Genomic DNA, 13240 nt, shown 5'->3' with positions numbered 1-13240 from the left:
TGAAGCAAGATGGCGGCACTTGCGTCGCCTCTGACAACGAGATGCCTCATTCGGTTTATTTTAAAAGAAACAATTTCGGCAAAAACGATTTGGTGTGCCGCTTCTAGAGTTACAAGGGGTGAGCAAGCACGTTTTCTTTGTTTATACACGTTGTTATTCGAATGACCGAGGTTACAGGAGAATGATATAATCTAGGCGACTAGAATTGGCTATGGTATTCACAGAGCTAGCTAATATGAAATGCTTTGCGTAACAGCAGGACAGGTTACTCACTACCCTAAGTTACATCACAGGGCGTCATCTAACTCACAATTAAATGTTCGTTTCATGTGAATGTTATTATTAAATACTGAGCACGATTGTTGTCAGCTTGTCTGCTGAACTTGTTATTCTGTTGGTTGGTGCTTCTTGGATGAAGTCGTTGACTTTATAAAACAGGAGGTAAAAATGTGCACATATGTGTAGTAAAACTTTTTATAAACATTTCAATACGCTTAACCTTGTCCAGCACGAATGAACATAAGCATAACAAAAGTATTTTTGGCAGTTAAATGCACTTTGACCTGCACGTGTCAATTAGTCATTTACTCTGAAATGACCTTGTTGTAATTTTTAGATTTTTTTTTTTTTTAGAAATCTATGTAAGTAACTAAGTAGGCTAAATAAATAAATAACACACAGTCCTTACATCTATAACTCTCTCTAAGTCTATACTCTTGTCTCCACCACATCACCAAAGTTCTGCAAAGTGCAAATGAAGGAGTTTAGCCTTAATCTAAATCACATTCTCTCTGAATCATATTTTCATTAGCTCTGTCCTGTTAACCAGAATGACCATCTTTCTTCCAGGCTGCTCAACCACCACAAGACACACTGCTTCCTTAGGCACCTCTCCACGCAGTGGACTGCTTGACCACTATGACAGCCTGGTCCGGTCCGGCACCCTGAATCAGGACATCCAGCAAAGAGCGGCTCTGTGTCAGTTAGAGCGTTTACAGACAGTCATGACAGGATATACCAATATCCCCATCACTTTGCCACAGTCAAAGGTGAGAGTCAAGGACCCAGACGCAAAGACGTCAGAAGACCTCGAACGGGGGGAGAGAGTTAAAACTGGGGGGCGGTTTAAGGGCGGTAAATCGAAACAACATAAGACTAATCCTGAACTGAAGGACAAGGCCAGTGATGCTGACACACAACAACAGGTATGATTTTATACTTCACAGACAAGTGTGACCTCTTTTGTTGTTGTTGTTGCTGCTGTTGTTTTGAGAGTGTCATAGTGAGTGGTAAAGAGAGATTGTGACTTGTAAGCTTTGACAGACTTTACTGAAATGAATCCTGAGAGTTTTTTTAATTTCCTGCATCTCGACCATGTCATGGATCGGGGCATTCTTCTCTGCACAGCTGATGTGAACCAGCGCTCTGCTCTAAATGGAGTGCTGAATATTTTAAATGGCCTGACGACCGCCCCTTTGGGTCTTAACTTCACAAACAACAAGCAATGATTTATCTGGGTCCCTCTGAACTTTGTAAAGGGTAATGCACGTTTGACATAAATTTGTTATTTTTGCTTGATGCCGAGATGTTATGGAAGAGATTGGCGCTTATGTTTTAATGGTATTGAATTCAATATGTAAACAAGTCAAAAGCCTCTACACTGTACTGTGGGCATTGTAAAACAGCCACGCGACTCTTCATTGTCTCCCTGACTGGGGCTTATGGAGAGATGAGTGGTTAGAGTGACATGGTTGAAGTTAGAGAGTGATATTTCCCTTAAGATCTACGGAGGTGATCAGCCGCTTTGAGCCAAGCTTCAGGGGTTTCAATGGGTCTTTGTTTTGCCGGTTGGGGAGAATGGTGGGTGGGTAACGGGATTGTTTGTTTGTTTTTTTTGTTTTTTTGTTCTGTTCTTTTTCTTTTTTTTATAGGTCAGATGAGTTGAGTTTTGGCAAGGTCACCCAGGGTACACAGCCCCCCTCCTCCTCCTCTTTCTCTCTCTCTCTCTCTCTCTCTCTCTCTCTCTGACTGTAGGGTGCCCCTATGCCCTCCCTTTCCTGCAGTAATGGGGTTCACTATTGTCTGGGACATTTTTTTGTCTAAGTTTTAATTCGGGGAGACATACACACACTACAGTCAAGTCACATGGCAGGCTGTTCCACTGAAGCTTTTCCCCTTTGTCCTTGTCTGTGGAGAGCGGCGTACACTGCCGATACACTGACGCTGTTTGTTTGCCTTGATGCCAGTACGTTAAATTTTGATGGCGTGTAAAGACCTCCTCAGAATACCTAGGTTTGGCGATGGTGTGTGATTGTTCTAAGACTCACCACTTCACAAGTTCATGGTGGGGGGGTAAGAGGGATGACTTTGGGGTTGAGTTAAAGACGCCCGTTTCAAGCGGAGTCTCCACGACAAACGCATGTCATTGTTTTTTTCGGCTGACACCTCACTCGAGTATTTCAGAGCAGGACGGTTGAAAACAAAACGACTTTTGATGGAGGCGGATGCTTGTGAACTTTTCCCCTGGTCTCTGACAGGCCGCTATGAAAGGGCTAGCGGTGATTCCACAGCGATGGCCTGTCCCTGACTGCCCCCATGGCCTGGCTTTCTCAGTCTGCTCTCTGTGTTTGACCACTCTACCATGACTACAGCGCTGCCATCCAGCACAATAACGAGCCACGGAGAGTTCTGGAAGTCAACGAGAAGTCACATGCTGTCATGCCGGTGCAACTCGCCTCACTGCTCAGTTGGCATCTCACTCGACTGGAGAGAGAGAGAGAGAGAGAGAGAGAGAGAGAGAGAGAGAGAGAGAAAGGGAGAGAGAGGGAGAGGGAGAGAGAGAGGGAAAGGGAGAGGAAGAGTGAGTGTGTGACTAATGTTGTGTGTGAGAGACAGAGAGGGAGAACGAGACAGAGAGAGTGAGAGAGAGAGTGAGTAATGTTGTGTTTATGAGAGACAGAGAGAGAGAGAGAGAGAGAGAGAGAGAGAGAGAGTAGGATTGGTGGGAAGGAACGGAAGAGATGTTGCCCTTTCTCCTGAATAAGCCTTTGTCTTTATCTCTTTGAGTATGTAACCCATGTAGGGCAGTTCATACAGGCCCTCTATATACTCCCTGGATTAAAGCTCAAATGCATTTCAAACCATTCGATTAAGGACCAACTGTCCACAATTACCAAATTCTGTGACACGTTTACATACTGTTTTAACGAACAGTGAATCAACCCGTTGGATTAGATAATGCAAGTTCTTTATCTAAACCGTTACAAAATGAAGCAGACATTTCGTCACTTGAGAATTAAATTTGAGCATTCTCCTGCAATATGTGTTATTCAGAAGTAACCAAGATGAGTTTATGCCTTTTGCACAATTTTTCCAACGGAAACCGATTCATTCCGTATGTCGAGTAACTTGTACGGACGAAAGAGGGAGGTGACTCACTGAAACAACATTGTTCTTTTGTTGGTCTTGAAAAATAAGATTTATTTTCTGTCGTACTGCAGACCCCGCCAAAGCCGCCACCCCCCCGTGGGTTCTACATCCACGGTGATGTTGGTGAGTTTACAGTACCACACATGATGACAAAAAAAACACTACAAATCCTCAATTAATCTGCTGCACTATTCATTCTGGGTACTCTTACTCCTCTGAGGAATTTAAAATTCCGTCTAATGTAAAAACTGTATTGTGAAAGTTATGAGTCAGCCAAGGAACACTACACTGAATCACTTACCTCGTCCGTAACCTTTCTCTTTGTTTCTCTTTTTTAATCAGGCACTGGGAAGACCATGCTCATGGACATGTTTTACTCACATGTGGCGAACAGCAGAAAAAAGAGGGTCCATTTCAACGGCTTCATGTTGGACGTACACCAACGTCTGTGTCTCCCCCTCCACTCAGTGCATCTGCTTCCATGTTTTTATAGACTACTACTACTACTATTACTATTACTACTACTAATGACCACGTTACTGTAATCATAGAGTTATGGTTATCAGACATTCTCATTTTTAAAAAAAAAAATCCTTAGTAAAATTTATTTTTGTTTTCTTTCTAAACTAATAGTTTGCCATTATTTTTCAAAGCCTACCGAGTAACAGTACATTTCAAAATTAACTCAAATTCTGTTCGTGTGTGTGTGTGATGCGAGTGTTGTTTTTATTTATTTATTTATTTGTTTTTTTGTTATTATTTTTTGACTGAAGGGATCCACAGACTGAAGCAGAGCTTGCCCAAACGAAGGATAGGCAAAATGACAATATATGACCCCATCTTGCCTGTTGCCATGGAAATTGGCGAGGAAACATGCCTCTTATGCTTTGATGAGTTTCAGGTGAGGAGGGAGGGGGTGGGGGTGGGGGTGGGGGTGGGAGGAGTCGTTTGTGATGGAACATATTTTTGCCTTTCTTTTTTTTTTTTTCTTTTTTTTTCCTTGAGGCCAAGAGTTCAACAGGTGTTTAAACAAGAAATTAAAAAAAAAATCTAATTGTTCTCAGGTAGCTGGCACAGAAATAGCTTCGGCAGAATCAGAATCTAAACACAAATGTACTCAGCCTCATCTTTACTTATCGACAGCCACAGTTAGGAGAGAGTCTGTGAGCAAATCTCTCGTCCGTATGTTTCGCCGGAGAAGATGAGCACCCAGCAGGGCGATGTTAAAAGTCATGACCACCTTTAGGAGGAAAGATAAAGACTATTCCTATCGGAAAAGCCTGACTTTTATCAGGTTGCCAGATGCGTAAGTGTTCTCATGTTCTAAGAAATGTCTGTTGCTACAGTATGTGTTTTCTGTGTTAGGGTGTAGACTCAGTCAAACAGTAGCTCTTAAAGACATTGTAGTACAATGGGCTGTGTGTGTGTGTGTGTGTCGTCCTGTGACTGGAAAAGGCTATGATGCATCAGAGCGGGTGCTGGGCAGACAGAGAAGGTGTGCATTACTGATGACTGTACGTGACATCGAGTTCATACACTCTGCTCAGTAGAGCCACCTAGTGGGATGCAGACACACGTACACATACTTAAACTACAGATGCGAAGGAGCCCTGGAAGATGATGCTCGACTGTGAATATAATGCTGTACCAAATGCAAGAAGTTCTACGACTGACATGTGGTTATATGCCTGAATTTAATTCAACATATACTTCAGTTACCATCTTTAACTTTCTAATCAGGCAAATACTAAATTGCAGAGGGACACAACAGAAAAAATGAGGTCTGGCCTAAAGATGTAGAGCGGTCCGTTTCCGTTTAGAGGGAGTAACGTATGGCCCCTAACTTTGTCAAGTGGTCATCGCATGTCACGGAATTTGACGTTTGTGTTAAGTGAAACCGAGTTAGTGAAATTTTGGCTTTGACTATCAGAACTTTGCGTTTAAGGTTTCGAGACTGTTCTGAATGAGCGAGAGGGCAGGCAAAAATCACATAAAAAAAATCTAAGCAGATGTCTTCCAAACATTAGTGACGCGTGGAAGTATTTTGATCAAGGAAATTACCGTGCACAGTGTTATTGTATGTCGTCCAAAACCTGTAAGAGTGCCCCAGCAAGCCCTGCATGCATTGGGTTAAGGGGCAGGACATCCATTGTCTAAAGTAATAATGATCCGAGTCATACAACACCTTTGGCCAGCACGAGTCGTAAGCGAGGTTGAGAAAACAGCTTAGTTTACCAGTTTGATAAAATTGCACAAGGCATATTGGTCAACTGTTTTCCCATCGGACACATAAGTGCTCACAATTGCTTTTATGTGGATTTATAACATGATGTTTGAATTCAGTAACTGTCTAACGGTTGTCAATAACTTGATGCAAACTAGTTTTAGTCTTAGTCCCTTGTCTCCGCCCTCCCCTTCTGTTCTTATGCATTAATAAAATAAATACACATCACTAGTATACACACACAGACACGATGCCATCCAGGGGGGAAAAAAACCCTGACTACGCAATGCTAGTAAGAGAGAGTGGGATAGTTCTAATGTGGAGAGTGCTGGTCAAGTCCTTGTGATCTGTATGTTAGCGCTAGCGAGACCCAAAGAGCATCACGGGACGTGACTTGGTGCAGTGGAAGAAGAAACTTCAGTGGGAGAGACAGATGCAGTCAGTGCTTCTCACGTCCGACTCTGGGCGCTGCCACATTAGCTACACACACACACACACACACACACACACACAGAGGAACACAATCATGAGTGTGTTCAGTTACGTTTCCCAGCTCAGTCCGTTCACTTGACACAGCAGTCCACCGCCCGTCCTTTTGTCCCATCAGTCTGTCCGTCCATCAGGCTGTCCATCCGTCCCTCAGTGTGTCCATCCGTCCGTCAGTCTGTCCATCCGTCCATCAGTGTGACCATCTGTCCCTCAGTGTGTCCATCCGTCCATCAGTGTGTCCATCCGTCCCTCAGAGTGTCCATCCATCCGTCAGTGTGTCCATCCGTCCCTCAGAGTGTCCATCCGTCCCTCAGTGTGTCCATCCGTCCCTCAGAGTGTCCATCCGTCCGTCAGTCTGTCCATCCGTCCCTCAGTGTGTCCATCCGTCCGTCAGTGTGTCCATCCGTCCATCAGTGTGTCCATCCGTCCATCAGTGTGACCATCCGTCCCTCAGTGTGTCCACCCGTCCATCAGTCTGTCCATCCGTCCATCAGTGTGTCCATCTGTGACTGAAGTGACCTGACTTTTTTTTTTCTTTTTTTTTTTACCTAAGGCCTTTTGTCAGAAAAGACACACTTCAGGCTTTACAGCTGACATGGGCTGGAGTAATTAGCTCTTTTATTTTTGTACACAGAGCTAGCTCGTGCTTAATTTCTTATAATCACAGCCCTCCTCATACACACACGCGCACAAACACACACACACACACACTCCTCTCTGTCATCATCATCTCTCTGTGTGTGGTACTCTGTGCATCTGGCAGGATCAAGAGCCTTTTTTTTCTCTGCATGATGTTTGCATCTTTTAAAATTGAACCGCTTACTCCAAACCTGATATTCTCTTTCTGTATGACCCTTGTGTGTGTGTGTGTGTGTGTGTGTGTGTCTCGGGGGTCGTTCTGCGTTATTGCCCGCCAGCCTGTTAAGCTCCGGCGCTCCGCTCGGCTCGGCTCCGTCGACTGTTGCTAGCGGCGATGCGGAACGCTCAATCGCGTGTTGTTTGCGATGCATAAATGAGGAGCTGACGGGGCCCTTACCAATCAGGAGCCACTGCCACTTAAGTATGCAAATGAGGCATCGGGTTTCAGCCGGCCCCTCGTCCTTCCTTAAGTGAGGGGTAATGGAGAGAGACTGCGGCGGGTCGCATGCATCGCTGCCTCTTAAATGCTAATGAAATTTCTCCATTCTCTTCATTAGTCCGTCGTCATTATCAGTAATTTGTAGCCTTCCCCCTTTGTCCCCTCTGCTCCTTTAATGAATGCGAGGCATTGAGAAAAAAGACCAAGAGATATATGGAGCAGAAGAGAGAGAGAGGAAGAGGGAGTAGAAAACGCTTGAGGCATTGTTTCGGATGAAATCACTCGTTCGGAGGAGTTGTGTAAGTAAAGGTTTAGGATCAAAAGAGCGTAATTTGGCACCCGTGTGCACCACACAAAAGTGACTCTTTTGCTGTCGTAATTGGATGCTTATTTAAATATCTGCGCTGTTGTTTTCACCATACCCTGCGAAAATGCAGAAGTGCCACAAAAAAAAAAAAAAAAGTGCTTCATGTTTCCAATTTGACAATCAATAACCCGTGTTTGTGTGTGTGTGTGTGTGTGTGAGACGGAGTGAGTGCACGACAAACAAAAAAACAACCACAGGTTGGATAAAAGGGTCACAATTAAATGACTCCTTTGAAATTAGGGGAAATAATAAAAAAGGTGGTTTAAGGAAATAAGATCTAATTCAGGCTCCAGCATCTTACACCCCCCCCACCCCCCCGACCCCCCCTGACTCCCCCACACTCATACGCTCAAACAAACGCAAACCACAACACATATGCAAATGGTTTTAGATGGAGGGTGGGGGCGAAGGTTTAGTATGCAAAAAAAAGAGGACACTTTAATAAATGAAAAACAACATATGGTGGGGGTACAAATATCACAAGCGTACCCATCCATGAACTGCAGACAAGAGGGGAAAGGGGGGGGGGGCGCCTTCCTCCAACAAAACAACCCCCCCCCCCCTCCGCCTACCACTTCACCTCTCATTGCAAGATGGGCGACAGTGTCAAACAGCCGTCAGACCACACGAGCGGCACAAGACGGCGCTTGGCTTTACCTGCTAACGGTAAAGCGGCCTCACTCCGACAGGCAACGTGATCCACGTCACGACCTATCAGCCACACACCCTTCCTATACCCATCACCAGTCTTTCTTATTGTTAACATATCACAAAAGCAGTAGCGGACATGTGGGAAAAGAAACAGAAAACAGACAGAAAAAGAGAGAGAGAGAAATGAAAGGAGAGAGAAAAAGGATAAACAGTAGTGATGGTGGTGGTGGTGGTGGGGGGGGGGGGGGGGGTTCTCTTGCGCATTACTGACTAAAAGGCTCCTTTTGTTTGGATGGGGTTGGCGTCCCTCCTGTATGTGCAGATGTGTCTGAGTCGACAGCTCGCTCCTGTGAAAAAGGCAACGTTTAAATGATAATAATAATGATAGTAATAATAATGAAAGGACCACTCGTCCCTCAGACTGCTGCTCAGATTCAGGGACAGCAATGCTGGGCCCTTCAGAGGACAATAGGGACCGCATCTGTGTGTGTGTTTATATGTGTGTGCGCGCGAATGAGTGTGTGTGTTTGTGTGTGTGTGTGTGACCATCTGGTTGCCATTGTAGCGCTGGTTTTGCCTCATATTGCTCTGTTTGTATTTATTTATGAATTCATTCGTTTATTTATTTCATGTCCTGGCTCTTTGTCTCCCCACACTGACTTGATTAGCTCAGCCTTGCTGCCTTGGCCACTTGTCCTTGTCTCTGACAAAAAGCCGGCCCTCTGCACGGCCATTTTACAGTCAGGTGGAGTGGCTTTGTGTACGTGTGTGTGTGTGTGTGTGTGTGTGTGTGTGTGTGTGCGTACGCGAGTCAGTGGACCTTGGCCAAGGCAAGGGAATTGAAATGTAAAAACACCTGGTGTTCATTCATTCATTCATTCATTCATGTGCGCGCACGCACACACACAGACACACACACACACACAGAAAATTGTGGTAATTAGCTCAAGGCAAAAGCAGGGCATTGGGATTTGAGTATTTCAGTTTGTTCATCTCCAACATATGCATCTCAAAAGACAGAGAGAGAGAGAGAGAGAGGGAGGGATGGAGAGAGAGAGAGAGAAGAAAACAACTACAGGGAACATCCGTTGTCTTATTTAAGTCACTCCAGGTTTCATAAGACTCTCAGCTGTTTAACTCTCTCCACGTAACCAAAAGAGTACGGCTCTGCTCTGACGCACTGGGGCTCTGTCTCTCGCTGTCTTTTCTCAGTTGCTCTTCAGCCCTTTATAACATGTTTCTCTCTCTCTCTCTCTCTCTCTCTCTCTCTCGTTCAGGTGACTGACATAGCTGATGCCCTCATTCTGAAGCAGCTGTTTGAGGGCTTGTTTAAGTGTGGAGTGGTGGTGGTTGCCACTTCCAACCGGCCACCAGAAGGTGAGAGTGTTGTCAGAGAGTTGGTTTTTTTTTTTGGTTGTTGTTGTTTTTTGTTTTGTTAGATTTTTTTTTTGTCAGTTCTAATCGATGATTCACATCGATTACCAACAGTTCTAATCTATGTTTTATCATGATTCACATCGATTACCAACAGTTCTAATCTATGTTTTATCACATAGATTAGGACTGATATGAATCATAAACATGATACAAACTTTGAATATCGAATATAATGCAAAGGATATAATCCTAATCAGATGGATTATGCACAATAAATTAATATGATTTGGCATTTGTTGCAGGTTAGGAGAACAAACTTAACTGAATTGACCTGTAGTATTTAAAAACAACGACTGCAGCAGTGAAATAGATAATGTTCCAGCAACGAACATTTAAAAACTTGGCACTGGACTAAGCATTTTGGTGCCATGTTTTCCCATTTAAACAGCTGTGCACTCAAACACATACAAATGCACACTTTTCAACTTTTCAGGCATCTTCCCAGAATCTGCATTAGTGAGTCAGTCCATCAGATTGAAACAGACAATTAACTCAGCACAAACACACAATTAACAAATGTTGATTGGAAAGCAGAATTAGAATGTTGGGATGGAAAAAGATTGTTGGGAGAGCAGAATTAGAATGTTGGGATTGAATTAGAATACAGAGGTAAAAGAATTAGAATGTTGGAGTAGAGCTAGAATGTTGAGATAGCAGAATTAGAATTCTGGGACAGTTTCAAGCTCCTCTTGACCTCTAAGACACAACACTGTTTTACCTATGGTTACTTTTATTGTGGTATTGTGTCCAGTGTGTTTGTTGTTTTGAGTCTGAGCCATCACCTATGCCATGCACAGTCAAGCTAGTTTTTGATTTCATATTGTTCACGCTTAACTTCCACACAATAGCCCAAAGGTCTCTCTATTGTGTTGAAGGAACAAAGTCACATGTTGGTGGACCTCGTGTCCTTCTCGTATTCTAATCCAGTTTTTCTTGTTCTCATATGTCTTGCTCCCTTTTCTTTCTTTTCAGTTTATTCTTTTTTTTCTTTAGGTGTTCCATTTACTTCCCCCCCCCCCCCCCCATGCCACGCTCTCACTGGTTCGGAGAATAGACTGTAAAGTCATAAAGTTCACTAGTGTTGCCATGACTCGAAAGAAAGCCGCTTGAACGAAAACCAACTTTTGCTCTTTGTTCGCACTCTTCTATCCAGTCACTCGGCGTCATGGTGAAATGTGATTCCTCTCGGCCAATCCTGAGAGCCACAGAACGTTTCCTCTCGTGAGAAACATGACGACCGTCATCTTCATCATTCCTTTGATGGAATGACCCCATGACCTGTTTACTCCTCAAAGAACTGCAGATGTGCTCGGCTGTTTGTTTTTTTGTTAGCATCTTTGTGTCACCTCCTCAAGGTGACAGGTGAATGAGGGAGTGGGTTGGGGGCAGGGGGGTCTGGGGGTGGGGGGGGGCTAGGTTGAAGAGTGGCGGCCAGTGCCGTGGTTGGTCTCTGTTGCTTTTCATAATTCATCCACCGCTTTATGGCTATTATCACCATTCAACCCCCGACGCCGATCCACCGCCGTCCCCGGCATCAAAGACTCCTCGCGCTCTCTCATGAAACGCATTCGATACTATTTGATACCCGCTCAAAACGAGAGCAGTTACTCTTTAATCTTTCCCTCTGTCTCGTCCCTCTCTCTCTCTCTCTCTCTCTCTCTCTCTTTTACCTCCGTGTCGTTAATTCAGTGTTGGCTGTTTTGTCATTGCTGTGATGTTACATTAATCTCAAGAGCGCGAGGGGACGATCGAGAAAGAGAGAGAGAGAGAGAAAGAGAGCAATAAAGCAGAAGATAAAGACACTGTCGTTCTGACGTCTTTCCGACGCTCACCATCGCTCTTTCCCAGAGTGGTGCTAATGTCTTGTTGTATGAAGTGCTTTTCTTGTGTTGTGTGTGTGTGTGTGTGTGTGTGTGTGTTGTGTGCGCATACGGCGACAAGCCGCAGATACATAAAGAGACACTTTCCTGACATTAACCAGCCTTGGAGAACAAAGCATTCGCTAAAACTTAATAGCCAGCTTATTTAATTTTAATTAGGCAACTAATGGAAGGCCAACTACACATGAAAGAAAGAAGAGAGAGAGAGAGAGAGAGAGAGAGTGATTGCTCTTTCATTGATGTTGAGGTGCTACGGTGAAGAACTAAGGCGTTTAAACTGAAACTCGCCTTACCCCTATTCAGAACCACTTGGAGAAAACAAGGACACAGGACAGGAGTAAAGATGTATTGGGCTGTATCTGGATCTCTGGCACCAGTTTTATTCTCCCTTCAGTATTCTCTTTCCCTGTCACTCTGCTCTCCCTCCCACTAATCTTAACCAGCCGTTTGGATGAGGGAGACCACAACAGTCAAGTCTCCATAAAGCGCTCACACGACGTTTCTTAGGTGTTTCTTTCTTCAACACATGCGACCCATCCAGTGCAACTCAGGGGTCTGTTCTGTTGTGTTCTGTTCTGGCGTATCCTGAGTCATTCAGCAGTGTTTTTAGTTCTTGTGGAACTTTCGGGTCTGTACTGAAGACCATGGCTGTTCTCTGGAAGCGCTCGTATCGTCTCCACGGTGTTTGTTCGCTTAAATCCACAAGTGTGGAGTCACCGTGAATCAGTGGGTTATAGAGAAGACGCTGCCCTGAAATGACTGCTCAAGGCCCTGGTAAAACAGTGTAAGAGATATGAAACCTGACCTTTCATGTCTGTGTTACAAAATTTTCCCTTGGGATGGTTTCGGCTGTCTGTTTACTGCAGGTGAGAACTGATCTCGCTTCGTCGTTTAACCATCACAGTCCAGTCCACACTGCTCAGCTGAGTCTCTGTTCTGTCTGATTTCTTCCTGCTCCTGTATCTGGGTTCAGGTGATCCTGAAAAGTCTCTCCCTGCAGTTAAGTGACTTAACGCAGAAAAGGGTTCAGAGAGGATGCAGAGTAAAAGAGTCACGTTAGAGTATTAGTCGTTATACTCTGTACTTTGAAGTGCATTTTCCATCCTGGTTTGAAAGGGAAGAAGTGAGGGAAATGTGAAAAAAAACCCCAAAACAAAACAGTGTTCAGGGACAGGGGGCCTTGTCTGCATCACTGGCTATGTTTTCTTGTGTCTCCTGCTCTGACATTTGACACCTGAGATCAATGATGTACTTTGCTGACAATCATTGGATGGTCAAATTGCAGGTGTGTCGGAAAATGCCTTCCAAGCCAAACTCAACCAGATACAGACAACCCAGACCCCCAGTGCTGGGCATTAGGTACAGCCTGATTGGTTACTGTCTTACTGCTTTTACAGAGGTTTTTTTTTTTTTTTCCTTTGACAGCGATTTTTCAACCTCAAACAGAGACTTTCAAACGCATTCAGGGTGTTCAGCGTGAGAGAATCAGAATAGCCGTGTTCTACGTCCGTGAAAATGCACCTGATGGGACATGAAATGTGCAGCGTGTTTGTGAGATCGGACCAGTCCCGTTAAAGCGACAGGTGTGTCTTAAAACATGGAAGTTTAATAATGAGCCTTGGCACTGATGAAGGAAACACTCTCTCAGTAGTGTGATGCTTTCAGTCACTATCAGTAACTCTTTC

At 44.4% G+C, this 13240-nt stretch overlaps 1 protein-coding gene across 1 annotated transcript in view; it reads left to right on the top strand.

The window, feature by feature from the left end:
- Positions 1–9: 9 nt before the first annotated feature.
- The window catches only part of afg1lb (AFG1 like ATPase b), a 26826-nt gene continuing 13595 nt past the window's right edge, over positions 10–13240 (top strand). The window contains exons 1-6 of the mRNA XM_030770842.1: positions 10–118; positions 850–1205; positions 3501–3552; positions 3772–3873; positions 4203–4330; positions 9516–9615. Coding sequence (XP_030626702.1) covers positions 10–118; positions 850–1205; positions 3501–3552; positions 3772–3873; positions 4203–4330; positions 9516–9615 — 847 coding nt within the window. The remainder of the gene's footprint in view (positions 119–849; positions 1206–3500; positions 3553–3771; positions 3874–4202; positions 4331–9515; positions 9616–13240) is intronic.

The sequence above is a fragment of the Chanos chanos genome, chromosome 4 (genome assembly GCF_902362185.1).
Source record: "Chanos chanos chromosome 4, fChaCha1.1, whole genome shotgun sequence".
In the NCBI taxonomy this organism is placed as follows: domain Eukaryota; kingdom Metazoa; phylum Chordata; class Actinopteri; order Gonorynchiformes; family Chanidae; genus Chanos; species Chanos chanos.
This window is presented reverse-complemented; position numbering and strand designations above follow the sequence as displayed.